The sequence below is a fragment of the Camelina sativa genome, chromosome 11 (assembly GCF_000633955.1).
Source record: "Camelina sativa cultivar DH55 chromosome 11, Cs, whole genome shotgun sequence".
Lineage (NCBI taxonomy): Eukaryota > Viridiplantae > Streptophyta > Magnoliopsida > Brassicales > Brassicaceae > Camelina > Camelina sativa.
The window spans coordinates 30815126-30836358 of NC_025695.1; the positions used below are offsets into that span (position 1 = coordinate 30815126).

Below are 21233 nucleotides of genomic sequence, written 5' to 3' on the forward strand. Positions count from 1 at the left end.
CCCTGTTCTTGTTCTGTTTCGTTTCTTTTCAACCATCAGATAACAACCTGAAACAACAACACCAATAAACAAAAGACTCAGACAATTGTCTTCTTACAAAACAATTGGACCAGTTTACATTGGCATTGGACTACTAGTATCAGCAAACTGTTACCTTTCCTCGTTCAGGTTGCTCTACTTACAGCTATTACCTGGCAAGTCTACACAATTGGTCTTGTGGGATTGTATCATTGAGTCATCTTCTCTGTTATCCAAAGCTATATCGGCCATGGGACTACCTATTGTTCCGATACTAGCAGTGGTAGTGTTTCATGATGAAATGGATGGGACAAAAGTCATCTCCATCATTTTAGCTACTTGGGGGATTCATTTCATTTACTTATCAGCATTACCTTGATGACAAAAACACAATAATATGTGAGTTTTGTTAGTAATCTTGTAACTAGTCCTGCAATAAGACTACGTGTGTAGCTAATGCATAACCTTACACATTCTTTCTACAAAAGGAATATTCATATATATAGAAAGCACGATAAAAATTCATACAGGACATTTGAATCGAAAACCAACCAACATAGATTACATCTACAAATATACATGCTATGAAACATAAGTCGACATTTTGAATGAGCGTGAGAAAATGTGACAAAATTGCCCAATGGTATCGATAAATTTATTGACCAAAGCTTCCTTTGTTTGTTGTTCTCTTTACTCATAGCAAGCAACTCTGCTTTGCTCTTTCCAAGTGTATGGGGCAAGTTCTAGCTACGGTCAACTATCTGAAGTAAAGGAGCTAGGGTCAACTATCTTACAACACCGTAGAAGGGGTTCTTCCATCTGAAAAAGGTTTGCTCTGTCGTCTTCCTGTTTCATCAAACAGTCGCAGCAACAGCCTTCACTAACGTATGTGTAACAGGCACTGAAAGCACGTGATCAAACCACTCAACTTTCCCCCAAATTTCACAACTATTGGGCCTTTAAAGTGCAATCTCGGCACACCATATCATAAACTTATGTGGGAAACCATCAGAAGAAATCTCAGGCCAAAAAGCCGCAATCTTTCCATCATAATCACCCAATATAACACGAGCATTAGGAGGGAACTTGGGTAGTCCTACCAAACCCTTCAATTCTCTCCATATTCCGACCTGAGTGTCAAACCATCTGAACACTCCGTTTTTACAAGCACAGTACAAAACATTACCAATCTCACAGTGAGAATCTGAAGACACACAAGTACTCATCCCTGGTCTAACGAGGTCCCATTTACCTTCCTTGGCATTGTAAGCAAACACCTTACTCCCAGCCATCACGTGGAGCCTCCCGCCAAGTGTGAGTCGTGCAATCCAGAACACTGACCGTAGAGGAAGAGGCTTTGAACTTGGACTCGGATACGCCAATGATATAGATATCAGAACCAACCGCCACGAGGTTCGAAAAGAAGGCATCAGGAGAATGTGGGATTGGGACTTTAACCAAAGCATAACCACTCTTACTCTTCTGATTGGTTAGAGTTTGATCAGGTTTACGGCAGAGGGTGAACCAAGTAAAACCAGTATGCGCCCGGAAGCACACATAGGGACAACTCTCGGTGCGGCCTAAGCGTGACCGGGTCTTGTAAAGCTCCGGTGAATTCAGCAGAGATCGAAAATTCTTGCAGACGAGTGAGAGACTCGGGTAGTATAATCTCGAGACTCGCGCGATGATGTTCAATATCAAATGATCATCGGCAAGTGTTGGGATCGGGGTCGTCGTTGGCTTCTTCTTCTTCTTCGCCGCCGGCGTTGTTGTAGTCGTTGTCATCCTCTTCCTCTTCCCGTTGATCGACGACAACAACTCCATTCTTATCCAAATTCAGGAAGTCTAAGAAGTCGTAAACACAAAAAGTTGTTTAGTGATCGGATAATATCTTTGCCCTAAGGGCTACATTATATATAGATGGGTACTTAACATATTTCTTGAAAACTTATTAGAAAGAGAAAAGGAAAAAACTAACAACTTCCTTTTTCTATTTCTTTGTCTTTCCTCACGTGCCTTTCACATGAGTCTAACTCATCATGTTCTTCTTTGTTACATTCTTTCTACCAAAACATTGTTGTCCATGTGACCATGTCCAATAATAATTATAAAAAAAAAAAAAAAAAAAAAAATCAGAACCGTTTATTCAACTTTAGAAACAGAGTTTGACAAATTCGAAAATTTTGTCAACAAAGAAGAAAGATTTGCTACTAAACTTCTCGATCTTCTTGAAATGAATTCGCTTTGCCTCTAAGCTTCATCAGATGTGTAAGAATCTCGTTCATATCAGGTCGATCTTTAGGTCTAGAGCTTGTACAGAACAAACAAAGTTTCAACAAGTCTTCGATAGCCTCTTCCTGTTTCCGAGTAACAATAGCTTCCCCGAGTTCAGAATCAAGAACCCTAATTATCCCTTCTGTTCCATCTTCAATCGCTTTCTCCACCAATTGACGCAAAGTCATGCCTTGTGATTCTTTATCATTCAACGAAGTTGGTCTCTGTTTCTTCATTAGCTCCATCATTATGATCCCGAAGCTGAATACATCCACTTTTGTTGTCACTTTCCTCATATAAGCAAACTCTGTTCATGAAATATAAAAATGTATTTCAAGTCAGTCGATGGCAAAATTAAGGTTTAAAGTTTTGAAAATTGGGTGTGAAAATTAGGGATTTTTTTGAGTATTTTACCTGGAGCTAAGTATCCAATTGTGCCTTGGAAAGCAGAGGTTGAAGCTGTGGTGCTTCCATCTTCGCGTAGCCCTAGAATCCGAGCAGTTCCAAAATCGCTTACGTGAGCAACAAGATCACTGTCGAGGAGTACATTCGCTGGCTTCAGATCACAATGAACGATTGGAAAACCATATCCAGAATGAAGATAATCGATTCCGCTCGCGATATGAACACAGAGATCGATTCTCTTGGATAATGACCCAATTGGTGCAGCAGAGCCGTGAATCGTGTTCTCCAAGCTTCCGTTCTCCATAAAGGGAAGCACTAAAGCTTTCATTTTTCCGCTTTCCCAAGCAAACCCTAAGATTTTCACCAGGTTTCGATGCTTTAGTTGGCTCAGTGTTTTAGCTTCTGTGTAGAACCATTTATCTGACTCTGCAGAGAATTGCTTCAGATTCAATACTTTTACTGCAATCACTGTTCCATCTTCTAGCTGACCTTTGTATACTGTACTTAAGCTGCTTGAACCAATGATGTTGGCACTGTTGAATGAATCTGTTGCTTGTTCCAACTCTTTCGGATCGAATCTCTTTAGCTTCAGAGCTGAATCCAAATCAGGTAATGAAGACTCTGATGAGTTTTCAATCTTTTTTTCCTTTTTCTTGCGACATGTGAGAAACAGAACAAGAAGCAGAACAAGAAGAAGAGCCGCGGCTGATCCGAGAACAATCACAATGATTGCAGTTCTCTTCGAGAAATGGCTCGACTTCTTCTTCTTGATCGTACATGTCTTGAGAGGTGTCTTGCTGCCACAGAGATCTGTATTTCCCATCAGATTTGATGCGTTGATGTTTTTGAACACACCGGATTCAGGAACATGGCCTTTGAGGTGGTTTGAAGCTAGTTTGAGATGTTTCAAAGTGGAAAGATTTGCAAGACTCTCTGGAAGTTCACCTGTGAGATTGTTACTAGAGAGATCCAAGGAGACCAAATGCGTCATGTAACCGAAGCTCTGAGGGATTTCTCCATAGAAACTGTTCCTTGAAAGGTTCAAGCTTATGATCATATCCATGCCTCCTTGTTGGAAGACTTCATCTGGGATCTGACCTGAGAGATTGTTCCATGAAAAATCCAGTGAGAAGACGTTTTTGCAGGCGTGTAAAGATCTTGGAATAGACCCGGAAAACAGATTGTTGGAAAAGTCTATTTCTTGAACCATTTCAAGCTTCCCAAGCTCGTTTGGTATGGTTCCGGTTAAGAAGTTGTTTGAGAAGTTGAGGTAAAGCTGCATGTTTTTCATCGAAGCTAACAGCTCTCCAGGGATGGTTCCGGTGAGCAGATTGTCAGAGATATCGAATGTGTTTAGAAGCGAAAGCGACTTAAGGCTTGCAGGGATAGATCCGTTGAACTTGTTTCCATGAAGATCTAAGTAGGTAAGCGAGTCAAGCTTCGAGAACAAGACAGGAATTGGACCGGAGAATTTGTTCTTGGATAGATCAAGAACTGAGAGTTGCTTCATATCAAACATTTCTTCAGGAATTGGACCTTCAAGATCATTTGTATGCAGCCTTAGCCCCTGTAGGAGAGTGAGATTCGACACCTCTTTTGGGATTCTCCCTGTAAAACCATTAGCGTGAAGGTACACGATATTCAACTCTTTCAGATTCCCTATCTCTCGAGGGATCAGTCCAGTGAGAGAGTTATATGAAACTTGCAAAATCTTGAGTTTCTGAAGCTTCCCAACCAATGGCTTGAGAGTTCCTGTTAAGTTGTTATCTGCCACACTAAGAATTTCCACGTTTGAACAGTTGAAGATATCATCTGGAATCTCACCGGTAAAACGATTCCGCCCGATAGAGATTAACGTAAGATTCATCCGTCCGAAACCTTGCGGGATCTCGCCAGTCATCATGTTGTGAGACAGGTCTAGGAGTTTAAGATTGGTGCAGTTACGTATGCTAGAAGGTATTGGTCCGGTGAGAAGATTGTCGTGCGCTGAAAGGTTTCTAAGGTTTGTAAGAAGCCCTAGATCCGGCGGGAGCTCACCGGAAATAGAGTTGAACCCCATCGTTATCACGTCAAGTTCCTCAAGTTTGTGATGGACTGTGGAAACTCCCCTGTAAAGTTGTTGGAATGAAGCGTTAGGACTTCAAGTGACTTGAGAAAACCGATTTCTTCCGGTATCGGTCCAACCAACTGGTTTTCTGATAAACCTAATCGGGTTAACTCAGTCCAATGAGGATGGAATTGAAGAAGTTAGTTTGTTCTTGTATATCCGGAGTGCTTGCAGCTGAACCAAATTCCCTAATTCAGCTGGTATTTTCCCGGTTAACTGGTTATCATACAGCTCAAGTTGGACCAAGCTCGAGCAGTTTCCATTCTCAGCTGGTATTTCTCCTTCCAACAAGTTTTCAGTTAAAACGAGAGCCTGTAAATTCGAGAGATTTCCAAAATCTCTCGGTATCTTTCCGGTTAACTGGTTACCACTCAGGTCTAAATCCGTCAGATTAGACAGAGTACCAATTGATACCGGAATCGAACCACTTAACCGGTTACCAGCTGCTACAAACATTTGGAGATGAACCAAATCTCCTAAGCATTCTGGTATTTTCCCGGTTAAGTTGTTGTAATCAAACCCAATCAATACCAACGAACTGGTTTTGCAGATTGCTTCAGGAACATCATCGGACAACAAATTGTTTCTAAGATCAAGATAAACAATATTCTTAAGCTCCCAAATCTCAGAAGGAATCAAGCCAGAAAAATAGTTGAAGTAAAGAATAAGCTGGTTAAGCTCGGTTAACTTTCCTATTTTAACAGGTATCTCGCCGGTAAAATTATTTGAAGTGAGATCAAGAACCTGGAGATAGGTGAGATTTGCTATGGCTGGAGACAGAACACCTCCAAGTTGCTTCTCCAGCAAGGAAACCGAGACAACGTGACCGGTACTATCGCAGGTGATTCCGGTCCAGTTGCAGTGTCGTACGGAACCGGTGGTGGTCCAATCCGACAAGACTCCTAAAGGGTCGCTGGAAATGCCATTCTTGAAGGATCTTAAAGCATCTACCTCTGGTTGGAAGCTCTGTTTCGCAAGTGCAAAGCCAAAGAAGAAGAAGAAGAAGAAGATGATGATCAAACTGGTCTCTGAAAGTGACTTCATGGTTTAGATGAGTTGAAATTGAAGAGAAAATGATATGAAAGAATTTATTATCGGAATACACGAGGTCAAATGTTTATATATAAGTATATATGCGCAAGAAGATGAGGTATCATGTCATGTCACGGATGTGAAAAGGCCAAAGACGCAATATAAGTTTCAGAAGTCACATAATTTGATAATTCGGCCAAGTTGCATATAAAGGCATTAATGTATTCCCACTCATACACATGCTTATATATGTTTGTATTATATATCATATTCATTTAATCTCACAATGCAGATATTCATTCCATATCATGGGACCAGAATGTATAGTTTACTACATACTAGTGTATTAGCTCTCTATCTCTTTGTTAAAAATCTGAATATTGCATACTGTTCAAAAAATCTTACTTTTGTTATGACTTATGAGCGGTATAGATAACACAAAGTAAATTTCACAAGGCTTTATTCTGCCTCCATAATGTTCCATTCAAATTAAGATATATCACTAGAATGAGAACAATACATACTTGGAATTGACCCATTAAATAATAATATTTTCATTTCCAGATCATGTTTACTTGAAGTTGACCGATTTAACAAATATCGAATGTGATTGGTTGATGTAAAAAAATATTTGAAGGGGAATATCCGGATATTGATTGTAAAATAAAGACGAACAAAGGAGTCAAAGACTATCATAAAAACAAAACAAAAAAAATAATAATTGACAGCTGTGGGATTTGAACCCACGCCCTTTCGGACCAGAGCCTAAATCTGGCGCCTTAGACCACTCGGCCAAACTGTCACATTGTTATGACATTGTGAGTTTTTGCAACTAATATCTTTATTTCGAAAAGAAAATATTATTTTTCTTTTTTCTTTTCTAAATATTTCTTAAGAGTTAAGTCTTCTTCGGGATTGACTATTTTTTTGGGACAAGTATATAAGTAAATCTATTTATTAAATTTCATTCGTACCATTTGCTAAGTAATATATTTAAGATGCTCATAGAATTTTTTTAAAAAAGGGATGATTGATTAAGGTGTTCGCGAGAACTAATTAGTAAATATTCAAGCACAAGAGTTAGTAACTGCACATTATTGTGATTTGTGACTTGTGACTTGTGACCGATCGATTTGAACTACATATTGCTACGCATGACTACGATTACGGTTATTACTGTCACGGTTAAATTTTTTGTTTAATTATAACTATAACCGTTTAATAAATGGTTAAATAATTACAGTTAAATCCGGTTTTGATTAAAACGGTTACGGTTATATACGGTTATTTGATAATGTAATACGGTTAATATTATTTGATATAATATTATTATATGATTGATATTAAATAAATAATTACTAGTATATTTTATTATATTTTTAAAACAATTACGGTTTAAATATACGGTTAACCAACAGTTTTAATACAGTTACGGTTAATTAACGATTATAGTTGATATAATTTAACTATATATTTATAATTAGCGGTTACCGTTTTTAACTATTTTATACGGTTACGGTCTGCTTACAATTTAGCTACAGTCCAATTACAGTTTGAAATAAAGTTTTGGTTTAATTTTGGTCATGCCTATATATTACACAATATTACTTCACGACTGTACATGTCATATCTTTACATCACAAAGGTAAAATTGTTACAAAAAGCGTCTTAGGCGCGGCGGTCCTAAACACCGATTAGACACTATATATACATGAATTATGTGCTTCCATTTTATAGTATACAGTAGTTTATGTGATAGTATTTAATTTGGATGTCTAATAACACCTATAAAATGTCATACTTTTTTCTATTTGAATTTAGGGTTCAAGATTAAAGTAATATTTTTAGATTGGTAAAACAAACGTTGGTAGGTTTTATTATGAAGTGCGCTTTAAAAAACTTCAATTTTATCTAAGACTTTACTAATATTTGTATAATTTGGAACATTTTATTTTGAGAAAAATCAAAGACTATATTTTTCATTTTTGGACAAGATTATACAGTAACTTTTACTCGATTTTTATTTTAATTTAGCTAGAAAAAACATTATTTTGTTCGTGAGTATGACGTGACATGTCGTCACATGTCATCCATCTCATGTTGCGTGTGAACTAGCATTTTAAGATAGTATTTTGTATATAGAATGAAATCTAGAATAGATAGATATATATCCAATAGTTATAATATTCATATTCTTTTCTTAATCTCAATAAATTTAAGATAAGTATTACAAAATTTAGCATATATATCGTCGGAAATGAGTAATTACCAAAGAAAATAATAACAATTATAATATAATTCAAATATAGAGGAAAGAATAATACTAACATAGATAGACATTTCTTTATGTATTGAACCAATTTGATCCAATCCATCTATATAATGTTTGAAAAATATTTTTTTTTTCTTGAGTATGGCGCGTCACATGTCATGCATCGCGCGTCGAGCGTGTGAGCTAGTATTTTGTAAATAGAATGAAATCTAGAATAAATAGATATATATCCAATAGTTTCAACAATAATATTTTTTTTTAATCTTAATAAATGTAAGATAAGTATTACAAAATTTAGTATAGTTTTGGCATTATATATATCGTCACAAACAAGTAATTACCAAAGAAAATAATAATAATTATAATATAATTTAAATATGGAGGAAAGAATAATACCAACATAAATAGACATTTCTTTATGCATTGAACCAATTTGATCCAAATCATCTATATAATGGAGTAAAGTACTAACAACAACAACAGCAACAACAATAACAAAAATCTCTCTAAGCATAATTTTTTTTTTTTTTTTTTTGCTTCTAAAGAAAAATGGGTAGTAGAAAGCTTGATCATGTGAAAGACAATGACATCTCAGTGAAAATAACTTTTTCTAAACGCCAAATTGATACTTTCAAGAAGGCTGATGCACTTGCGAGGCAAGCTAGGATTCGCAAGAATCAAGCCAAACTTGATCAGCTTCTGGAACAACTGGAACTAAGCAAAGCGTATGAGGAGGTATGTGTCCCATGTTTAATATTCTTTATAACTTTGTTTTTGTTTAAACTACGTTTTATAATATAGAATCCCAATTTAAACTACATTTGATTTTAACTCAACCCCTAAAAAACAGATCTTGAACCCAAATATATCACGTCATCCATTTTGGAGTGTCATCTATTGCATAAATATAATATTTTTTTAATGCCTTCATAGATTATTTTGTTGTATTTTATGTCTACCAAACACTAGATTTTATGTAAACTCCAGGAATTGAGGAAGAGGCAAGAAAAAAATCCCTGGGCCAGAAACTACAATAGGAAGGAGATTCCCAACCTAAAGTTGGAGGACTTGCTTGCTTTTAAGAAACAACTCGAGAATCTCAAAGAAGTTGTAGAGAGGAAACGCGTTGAAATGGAGGCTTCGTTGAGCCTATTGTATCTTTCAAAGAGTGATGATATTAAGAATTAAGAATAAGAAAATCAGAAGAATTTTGGGCATATGAAATCATTTTGGTTAGTTGTTGTTGAAGGAACTTTGTGTCTTTCATCTTTTTGTCTTTTAAATCATATTTCATAATAAAAATAAGTTTCATCTTAATAATTTGGAATAGATGCAATATTGTTTTTTTTTTTTATCAAACTGAATAGATGCAATTATGTGGGCTTTTGATACGAGAACTCTCGTTGTACCTCGTTGGTTTTCTCCCTGCGCGTCTAATTCAATCTTTCACGCGATTTTATTCCTACCAATATATATGGTCATACGAGGTTGGAAACAGGTTGAGATCAAATATCTTATTTGTTTATTAAAACTATTTGGTCCTAAGTATTTTTTTCAATTATATAAAAACTTTTTTTAAAAAATAATAATTTAAATAGGAAGAATATAAAAATGCTCAGAATCATTTACCCCCTTATTTAAAAGTACGAATATAAAAATTTGTTACCCTCGTATGCAAAAATGCTCGGAACTTTTTTCTTATTTGCATAATTCTAATGATTTATTTGCAAATTTATTAACAACTTTCTACAAACTTCTTAAGTAAAAAAAAAAAAATCAAAGAATAAACACATACACTACTTCTACGTGTTTAATTAGATTTTGCCAAATTTTCACTTTGGTCTAAGATTGTTAAATCTAATTTGAATGTCGCATTCTTTGTTCAAAAATATATATATATATATATATATATATTAATTTGAATGTCGCAATATGTCGCCTTCGGAATACTAGCTACCACGAGGTACAGACACATGATAATTTTAAGCTCGATTATCCAATTCTCGGACATCTTCTATGTATCATAGCTCATTAGACATTACACCATAAATTCCAACAAAAAAATGCCGATCAAAATTTATAACTCTAAATACAAAAAACAAATTCCAACAAAACACATTAAACACATAGATTCCATTCCTCATACTTTTTTTTCCCAATCAATCAAATTACAAAAAAAAAATATGAACACTAATTATTTTGCATATAGTTCTTATATCAAAATTATTGTGTACAAAATAGGAAAATAAATAATGAACGACTTCATATATTTATCCGATTAATCATTTCCTTGCCTACACAATTTGATGGAAAACAACATTCATACTCCTTCGATCTTAGGCTCTTTTTATTCTTTTTCTCACATACAAAAGATTATGATTCCTTTGCATTAATTAGACTTGGTACTGCTCTTAGCTTAACTTTTTAAAACATTAAACGCCATATAACATCAATTTTTTTTTTCCCGTTTCGTTGTCATCGTAGCTAACGAGACTTAATAAACGTAACGAGAAAAATTGCAGCTGGTTTGGTTAAAGTGTATTTTTGTATTTAACTTTGACAAGAAGTGGTTAAAAATTTTACATGTGGCTAATCTATGAAAATTACTTTAAAATATGTTATTGCTTATTATATGAACTCTTTAATGTTGATTTCTTGTTCAGCCTAAGACTCATCTCGAGTACTGGACTGGAGCATAAGTCTCGATCCATGATTTTATCAATGTTGAAGTAGTCTTCTTTATTAAAGTCAATTTCGAAGGATCTATTCCATGTTTGATGGGTTTAAACGGTCTAACCGAAAAATCGTACATATTATGTTCAAGAGCAACCAAAAAGTAATCGTTGAGCAATCTCTTCTGATGTATCAAAAACTTGTTGTTATCATCACAGTCAACAAAATCTAGCAAAAGACTACTAATGGACAAAAAGGTATTTACTCGTGCCAAATGGCCAGTTTGATTATCGATTTTCAATAAATATAGAGTAATCAATTGTTCTCGTTTAGCTATGTTGGTACTCATCATGATTTTGGGAGCTACCACTCTACAAATGGAGAAAAAAGTAGTCACTTTTTTGCAAGAAATAAAAGATATTTATCAAGGTAATTATAAAGTGTCATCAAACCAATGACAACATCTTCAAACTCATTCATGTGGAACAACTTCATATCAGGTTTAAAGGTGACCTTTGTCCAGTTCTCATTAGACTAAGTTATAAGGGGATCATCATTGTCCTTCGTATTGTTTTTAAAGACCTAAATAAACATCACACCAGAAAAATTAAGTTTTATATCATAGATAGATTAATTGACTGTTCTCGTGTATTTCTCTGATGGTACTCATCGTTGTTATGATTGTGGTCACAGGGTGGTAGAGACGCTTCCAACCCCAAATATATTTTCACAAAGCTATCAGCCATGGCAAGAGTTTTTTTCCCCAAAGATGATGACGACCACCTTTGCTACTTGATTGAAGACAAGAAAAAGATTGAACCATCACATTAATTATCTGCCCAACTCAATGCAATACATTTATCTTTTAGACTTTTAACACTGGTTAATGATTTTTCAGCTATTTTACGATCATTCCTACAATGCTTATCAACGGTTCCAAAGGGATTGGAAGTGGTTGGGGTACCTTCATACCTCAATATGACCCTAGAGAGATTGTTCATAACATTAGGCGTCAGCTGAAAGGTGATGGAATGAAGAAAATGGATCCTTGGTACCAAAATTTTAAAGATAATTATATTTCGGTTTGGGTTTACAAATGAGGTGATTAGGGTTTAGATTTTATAATTAGAACAAAATTATACGTCGGTTTGAGTTTACAAATGAGATGGTTAGGGTTTAGATTTTACAATTAGAACGAAATCATATGTCGGTTTGGGTATACAAATGAGATGGTTAAGGTTTAGATTTTATAATTAGAACAAAATTATATATCGGTTTGGCTTTATAAAAAAACGATTTAAGTTTTTAATTTTATAATAATATATACAGATTTTATTTCCTTATTTTATAAGGGGGTGAATGAACAGGTTAGGGTGAACCCAAGTATTGTCCATGAATATAGGGTTCAAGATTAAAATAATATCTTCGGGTAGGTAAAACAAACGTTAGTAGGTTTTATGAGGTCCGCTTTAAAAAAACTTCTATGTTTATCTAAGACTTTACTTAATATTTGTATAATTTGGAACATTTAATTTTGATAAAAATCAAAGACTAAATTTTTTTATTTTTGCACAAAGTGTTATACAATAACTATTACTGGATTTTTATTTTAATTTATTTTTCTCGTGAATATGGCGCATCACATGTCATGCATCACACGTCGCACATCGCACGTGTGAGGTATCATTTTAAGATAGTATTTTGTATATAGAGTGAAATCTAGAATAGATAGATATATATCCAATAGTTCAACATTCATATTTTTTTCTTAATCTTATTAAATTTAATATAAGTATTACAAAATTTAGCATAGTTTTGGTATTATATATACTGTCACAAACGAGTAATTACCAAAGAAAATAATAAAAATTATAATATAATTCAAATATAGAGGAAAGAATAATACCAACATAGATAGAAATTTCTTTATGAATTGAACCAATTTGATCCAATCCATCTATATAATATTTAAAAAATATTTTTCTTATTTTGTGAGTATGGCGCATCACATGTCATGCATCGCCTGTCGCGCGTCGTGCGTGTGAGCTATCATTTTAAGATAGTATTTGGTATATAGAATGAAATCTAGAATAGATAGATATATATCCAATAGTTACAACATTCATATTTTTCTTAATCTTAATAAATTTAAGATGAGTATTACAAAATTTAGCATAGTTTTGGTATTATATATACCGTCACAAACGAGTAATTACCAAAGAAAATAATAACAATTCTAATATAATTCAAATATAGAGGAAAGAATAATACCAACATAGATAGACATTTCTTTATGCATTGAACCAATTTGCTCCAATCCATCTATATATATATAATGAATCAAGTAAACACATACACCATCGTACACTAGACGGACCTTTTCTATGTACCAATTTACTTATGAAAAAATTACTCAAATGTTATCCAAAAGTTGGTTTATTACTCATATCTAACAATTTTCTTAAAATTGCTCAAATGTTTATTGCCTTGGGTGTAATTACAATTTACCCCTTGGGTTTAGTTTTTCGATTTTGGTAAAAAAAAAATAAAAAAAATACACATCAGCAAATTAAAATACACATCAGATATGATTTAACATGTCATTAAGCAGTTTTTTTTTTCAGATCAACAATTATTTTTTCTTGTTTGTATCAAAGAGAGGAAAAGTGAACAGTTTTCACTGTTCACAAACCGCCAATACTACTAAAAAAAAACTCTTCTTCGTCGTCGGTGATACTCTGTCATTGTCCACTCTGTCGCCGTCAATCTCTCGCCGTCATCTCTCGCCGTCTTTGCTCGCTCTCTCTCTCTCTCTTCGTCATCGCACTCTCTCTCTTCGTCGTCGCACTCTCTTTCTTCGTCGTCGCTCTCTCTCTCTTCGTCGACGCTCTCTCTCTTCGTCGTGTTCGTCTTCATTTAAACGTTCCGGTATGTGTCGAGTGTTTAGTTTCGAGTTTTCCGGCTGAATGTGGGTTTTTATCGATGATTTACGGCTGATTGTCGCCGTCGTTAATAACGGCTGATTTGTTAGATCTATTCGATTCGATGGCTGATTTACATTTAGGGTTTACGGCTGATTTGTTAGATCTATTCTATTTGATGGCTGATTTGTTTTATTTTGCGGCTGAGTTACGGATGAGTTTTGTATTGGTGACTGAGTTATTTTGTGCTTTAGATCTGAGTTATGTATTTGTGGCTGAGTTATGTTATGCTTTGTGTATGAGTTTGTTTTATGTTATGGCAGATTTATTTTATGATTTACTTATGAATTATATTATTTATCAGATGTCGATGGTGATTATTTCTGAAGAACAAGCAAGGGATTACCTCCCCAGACTATACGCTGAAGGAAACTCTAATCTAGAGTTTAGAGATATTAATACCAATTTCAGGATGGGAGAACTCCCTGTGATTAGGGAATCAATAGGACAAGATGCGTGGGAAAAAACGAAGGTTGTACCTATCGGAATAATCTCTATGCTACTTGATAGCCAATTCGTCTGGTCTGGTAAGATAATACATTTCCTACTATGTAACCAGTTAAGGGTACATAAGAAGGAGGTTTGGTTTGTGGTCGATGGTCAACCTATCAGGTTTTTGGGTTGAATGAATTTGCTCATGTGACGGGGTTAAACATAGACCCAATGCCGACATAACAATTTGAACTTAAAGAGGAACACATAGAGTTCTTCAGACTTGTGAAAGTGTCTGGTGGGGAAGGTCCATCATTAAATGAACTCAGGGAAGGACTGAAAGTGTGCCGGCAATGGCTAAACCTTGATCATCGTAAATGGTTGGGGCTGTTGCTTCTTCAACACATTGGACTTTATGGTTTGCATCATAACTCTAGAATTCCATATGAAAGTGCCAAAAGAGTTTTTGATGATGAAGAAATGAAGACTTATCTGTGGGGTCGGTCAGCATTTGAAGCCCTTGTTGATGGCATAAATTTGTTGAGGACTATGGGGAAATCGTACACCCTTAGTGGGTTTACACCCGTGTTACAGGCTTGGGCGTATGATTCCATCAAATGCTTTGGAGATTGGTTTGGGAATGCATCAGCTGAAGATGATGCCATACCGTTGCTCCGATGGCATGGAAACCGTACACATTCAACGATGGAAACGGTTATTGTTGAAGAGATCAAAGCGCTTGGTGAGGTAAGGTTTTGATTGTGTTATGATAGACTGATAGTTACTGGCTGATTATTGTTTAAATGATGGCTGATATATGGTTTAGCAGTGGTTGAGTGATTGTTTAGTAATGACTGAGTTATTATTTAGTATAGTAAGTGCTGAGTTATGGTTTAATTATGGCTGAGTTATTGTTCTTTTATGGCTGAGTTATGGTTCTTTGATGGCTGATTTATGGTCTTAGATGGCTGAGTTATGGTTTAGTGATGGCTGATTTATGGTTTTAGATGGCTGAGTTAAAACTTACTGATGGGTTTCATAATCTCTTATGTTACAGCTGCGTGTCTGTAAAAAGGTTATGAAGGAAAATGGCTACGATCTATTTCATATGTGGCCAGATCAAGAAGACGACCCAACAATTGATCGCCTGATCGAAGACATACATATGGATAAGTTTGTTAAAGGTTTTTGGGCTGTTAAGGAGATTGATAAGAAGAAAAAGAAAAAGAAAGCTAAAGCAGGTGTTGAGTCTGAATCTCCTCCCGCAAAGAAGCGGAAAGTCCATAAGGAGGAAGTTTCCAACAGTCAGGGTGGTGATTCTGGTGAAGGAGCAGGAGCTGCACAGGAGAAGAAGAAGAAAGGAAAAAAGGTAAGTGATATGGTGTATAGTGAGTTTATATTTTATGTAACCTTTCGTTAGCCTGTTTACGACAGTTTGTGTATTNTACAGTTTGTGTATTTGTTCCAGTTGGCTAGTGAGGAGGAAGATGCGGGGGAAGATGTGTCGGTTAGAACTCTCGTTGACTTGGTGTCCAGGTTAAACTCAAACTCAAGGTTTGACACCCTTGATACAAACATTGCAAATATGCCTCTGGATTTGGAGAAGAAGATTGGAGATAGAATAGAAAAGAAGATGAACGAAAGGATTGATACCAGGTTTGGACCTTTTGAGCGTGATCTCAAACAGATGAAAGATCACGTGCTTTCCATGGGTGTTGGGGAAACTGGCCAAAACACGGCATCTACGTATTCAAATTTCAAAATAAAGGACCTGATATCACCGGACCTTCAGGCAAAACTACAGACACCAAAAGGTCCACCAGTCATTCTAGGAAAAATGCAACAAAACTACTCTGTCAACAGTCCTCCGGTAATGTCTGATTTATCTTAATTTTATGGCTGATTTTCCAGAATGTTTAGGTTGAGTTATCATTATCGTTAATTGTCTTCGCTATGTTATACAAGAAAAGAAATCTGTTGATGGTAGTGGTTTGGATGGGATCAGTAAGAATCTGATGGATGATTTTGATAATCCTCTTGATATCCTTCAGTAGTCTCCAGCTGCTAAGAAACCAGCTGATACAAAAACATGGCCTTACACGAGGAGAAATGCCAAAGAGTTAGAGGTGACAGAGAAGGCCAAAGAGTTACAGGCGGCAAAGAAGGCCAAAGAAGTAGCTGCGCCAAAGAAGGCCAAAGAAGTAGCTGCAGCAAAGAAGGCCAAAGAAGTAGCGGCTGGAGACATTCAGGAAAAGAAAAGAGGTAGAGGTAGAAAGCCTAAAAATCCTACTGCTGTTAGGTCGTTGTCTATTTTACTACATGGAGGTTTGAATAAGGGAGAAGCTGGTGCAGAAGCTGCTGAAAGCAGTGTATGTGTATGTGATATTACAGACCAGTTTATTGCTGAAGCCAACACACTTGAACCTGAATCTGAGGAAGATGCAGAGGAACAAATTAGGCTTGATAGAATTAAAGCTTTTAGGCTGGAATTGTTAAGCTGTCCCCGGATGGGAGTGCATTGAATACACAACAAGCTCATCCAAGCAGGATTTTCCCTTATATTGGAGACAACAGACTGACGTGCATGAGGAAGAACTGTTCACCTGGACCTAGAATATATGATCCTTTGGCACCTGTTGATCTGGTCACGTTGCATAAACTTTTGGATTTTCTAAAGAAAGCCGAATATGACCCTTTAGACCCTTTTTCTTAACAAGTTAATCACAGCTTGTTAACATTATATTAACTTGTGTTTATTTGTTTGTTAGGAATATTCCGTTAGGCAAAGGCGGAGTCAAAATTGAATTCTATAGGGAGCTAATCACCGAACGAAAGGACTGGCCAGTGAGGCCAAAAGAATATGGTACCTATGGGTGGCTTACTGATGAAGTAAGTTTATCTTAATGTCTTAGTTATTGTTGTCGTTGTCTAAGTTATTTAAAACATAATGGCTGAGTTATTGTTCTTTATTCAGTTACCTTTTTTACAGCACATGGGCGCGTATATGAGACTCCTTAGGGATAGGTACAACCGAGATCCCTTCCCATATGACAACAAACACATTGTGTTTGTAGACCCGTGGTTCACCATGACGATGGTTCGTGATCATTGTCAGTTCGAGATGAAACCCAAGCTGTTTAAATTCACTGGCAATAGTTATGAAGATTTAGTTAAAGGTTTGTTACCTTCAGATCAAACGACTAATTTGAAGTGGATTAAAGATGTGGATCACCTGTATATTGGTCTACAAACTAGAGGCAATCACTGGGTGGCACTGCACGTGGATCTGCTTAGGGGGCATATTGATTGCTATGATAGCATCGTCGGACAAGTAACCAAAGAAAGTGAGGGTAAGATGCTGAATACTTGTAGGAAGTTTACGTGGATGATTCAAGCAATGATGAACGAGAACGTTCCTCACAAATATCGTGAACCTACTTTCAAACAGTTTACCTTCAGGAGGAGGAAAGTCTCCAAGGTCCCGCAAAACGTACAGGTTGGTGACTGTGGCATGTACGCTTTAAAGTTTATAGAATGTCTAGCGCTTGGTGTGTCTTTCGATGGAATCTGTGATCAAAATATCCAGGCTATACATGTTAAAATGGCAGCAGAAATCTACGATGAGGCACCTGATTTTATGAATCAGTTTACGTAAAAAACATTTGTATTTCTTTTGGTAGAACTTGTACTTGGATATTGAAAACATTTGGATTTCTTGTGGTAGGAATTGTACTTGGATATTGAAAACATTTGGATTTCTTTTGGTAGGAATTGTACTTGGATATTGAAAACATTTGGATTTCTTTTGGTAGGAATTGTACTTGGATATTGAAAACATTTGGATATTATAGTATCTTTTCAATGTTACAACTGAGTTATGTACTTCACACGGCTGAGTTATGTACTTCACACGGCTGAGTTATAAGTAAATAATAAATAAACATATATGTTATGGATGAGTTATGTACTTCGTACGGCTGAGTTATGTACTTGGTACGGCTTCGTTTGGTCTTTCGTGTCGTGCCTCGATATTACAAAAAGTGTTGTTAGGGAAACCCAAACAATAATTCTGTGTCTGCTCAGATCCACACGCGTAATAAATTCATAAAGTTAGCTTTTTCACAATATATTATACAAAATAATAAAAAAACTGAACTCAAAATTCGAATAAAAAAAGAAAAAAATTCCGACAAAGTGACTAAGTGATGGCTGAGTTATTGAGTTACACGGCTGACTTATGAAATATTTGTAAATTTATATTATTATAACTCAAATTTTAAATGTACAATTGAAATATGAATATTACAATTATTATAACCAATAAAAAGTAATAATTATAGAGAAAGATTGATTTTTACACATTCTCATCAGAATGTGTAAAACATACAACACATGACATTTAGGGGTTAGGGTTAGGGTTGGGGTTTAGGGTTTGAGATGTAAGGTTCAGATGAATAACATTATTTGTTTTTTGGTTTTGGTTCTAATTTGTTTTAACGTGTTTAATTTAAGGTGGTAATATGTATATACCAATATGATTTCCATTTGATTTTTTTTGTAAAATGTTTTGGTTATTTCCGGTTATGGGTCGGTTAGATTAATATATAACCATAAATAACCCAAAATATATTGTAATTAAGTAGATTAGCCTAATATAACTGAAAGTAAGCCGAATATAACCAAAATTAACCAAACATACCAATACAAAAATACCAAATTGGGAAAATTATTTTTTCGGTTCGGTTCGGTTTGATCGGTTTGGTTATTTAGTCCTCTAATTGGATGGTTAGCTGAGTTATAGTTTATGACGACTGAGTTATAACAAAGTAATGGATGAGTTAGGAAAATAGATTGATAAAACACCACTACATAGAGAGTTCATACCAATTCCAAAAAAAAAAAAAAACAGAGTTTGACTAAGCTCACAGATACTTGTTCAAGCTCTCAAACTTCTTCTCTAGCGCATCATATTTCTTTTCCATATTCAAGAAAATTTCTTCTTGAGTCTCAATGCGCTTCTTGGCTGCATCCAAGTCCTGCTTCATCTCAAGATGCAGAACACAAAAATAAGAGTACAGAAATCTTTACATCTGTGATTTCATACGGACAACTGAAATAAAATTCTCCCCTCGTGCTAGGATCATTAGATCTGGCAACGAGAAGCAATGCACCACAATTACACCAGACTGGAATGCCCTTGTCGCGCCTCCAGATTTTGCCGTACCTCATTTTCATTTTCATCTACATTACCACAAACACAATATTACGATAATGCTTAGAGATTTCAGATGGTCCAGAGATGTACCTCAGTTAGTGCTTCAGAAGCAGTTTTCTCGTCAGCCCTGGAGTTGCCACCGTAGATATCTCTCTGAGCCATCATTTTCACTCAATTACTAAAGCACAAAATCACTACAATCCCATCATTTATACTAAAACAATAAATCAAACGACGTCGTTTAACAATACTATACGTGACGGCTGAGTTATGTACTTTACACGATTGACTTGGGGTAGTATATTAAATTAACATTGATGTTACGGCTGAGTTATGCAGCAGCCATATTAATGGTGTTACAGTTGAGTTATGCAACGACCATATTAATTTATTACATACCTTCTTGAGAATACAAAAAGTATTGTTGGAGAGACACAAACTATAATTATGTTTCTTGTTATCATCCACACGCGTAAGAAATACATTTTTTAAGATTTATTATTAAAAAGGAATTCAAAATTTGAATTCAAACTTTAGAAATTTTTTTAACAAAATTTGACTATATGGCTGAGTTATCGAAATAAACGGCTGACTTATGAGATATTTGTAAATTAAAATTTTTATAACTCAATTTAGAATGGAAATATGTATATTACTATTATTATAACCAATAAAAAGTAATAATTATAGACAAAGAGTGATTTTTACATATTCTGATCAAAATGTGTCAAACATTCAAAACATGACATTTAGGGGTTAGGGTTAGGGTTAGGGTTAGGGTTTGGGATGTAGGGTTCATATTTCCAACATTATGGGTTTTAATTTAACAGTTTGGTTTTGGTTCTAATGTGTTTGGTTTAAGGTGGTAATTTGGGTTTACTAATATGATAACCATTTCAATTTTAAAAATTTTTGAAATTACTTTTCGGTTATCTCCGGTTATAGGCCGGTTAGATTAATATGTAACCATAAATAACCCAAATGTTATCCAAATTAGGTAGATTAACTTAATATAACCGATAGCAAGCCGAATATAACCGTAATTAATCGAAAATACCTGTACAAAAAATACCAAAAGGGGAAAAATTAATTTTTTGGTTCGGTTCGGTTTGTTCGGTTATTTAGTCTTATAATTGGAGTGATGGCTGAGTTATAGTTTATGACGGTTGAATTATCGTTTAGGGTCTTCTCATTAATATGAAAACATATTCTTCTTTCTTTGCTGGATCTTTCGTTCTGTCAGATTCCTAATAAATATTAAAATGTCTCTCGATGTCACAAAAAGTGTTGTTAGGGAAACACAAAAAATCACTAATTATGTGCCTGCTCAAATCCACATGCATAATAAATTCATAAAGTGAGCTTTTTCACAATATATTATTCAAAATAATTAAATTATTATTTTTCGAATTTCGAATTTTATTTTTATAAAAGTATTTCTCCAACCATTGAATATTAAAATTATTATTACTCAAAATTTAAATTTAGAATGGAAATATGAATATTACTATCATTAAAACAAAATTAAAAGGTATATTTATAGACTTAGAGTGATTTTTACACATTCTAATTTGAGGGTTGGCTGAGTTATCGTTATTCACGACTGAGTTATGTAAATAATTAAGATAAAGTGATGGCTGAGTTATCAAATATTGTGGTTGACTTATCGAACTTTGTGGTTGAGTTATCATTCCGTAATGGCTGAGATATCGAAATAACGACTGATTTATATTAATATGAAGGTACAACATAAACGAAAAAAAAAAAAAAAAAAAACACAAAATCATAGTTCATAGTTCATATAGAAGACGACACGAAAGTAAA

General features: G+C 34.9%; 3 protein-coding genes and 1 non-coding gene across 4 annotated transcripts; 1 reads left to right on the top strand and 3 right to left on the bottom strand.

Moving 5' to 3' along the window:
- LOC104728526 (F-box/kelch-repeat protein At3g08810-like) lies at window positions 917–2052 on the bottom strand. The gene has a single exon (XM_019232224.1). It carries the CDS (start codon window positions 1840–1842, stop codon window positions 1297–1299), a length of 546 nt encoding a protein of 181 aa, XP_019087769.1. The 5' UTR covers window positions 1843–2052; the 3' UTR covers window positions 917–1296.
- On the bottom strand, window positions 2144–5939 carry LOC104724748 (LRR receptor-like serine/threonine-protein kinase FLS2). The gene is given in 4 exon segments (XM_019232208.1): window positions 2144–2599; window positions 2707–4764; window positions 4767–4921; window positions 4923–5939. Coding segments are annotated over 4 exon segments (3510 nt in total). The 5' UTR covers window positions 5849–5939; the 3' UTR covers window positions 2144–2228.
- On the bottom strand, window positions 6559–6638 carry TRNAL-UAG. The gene has a single exon. It is a non-coding gene; the product is annotated as a tRNA-Leu (tRNA).
- Window positions 8615–9315, top strand: LOC104724749. The gene is made up of 2 exons (XM_010443293.1): window positions 8615–8843; window positions 9096–9315. Exons 1-2 carry the CDS (start codon window positions 8658–8660, stop codon window positions 9294–9296), a joined length of 387 nt encoding a protein of 128 aa, XP_010441595.1. The 5' UTR covers window positions 8615–8657; the 3' UTR covers window positions 9297–9315.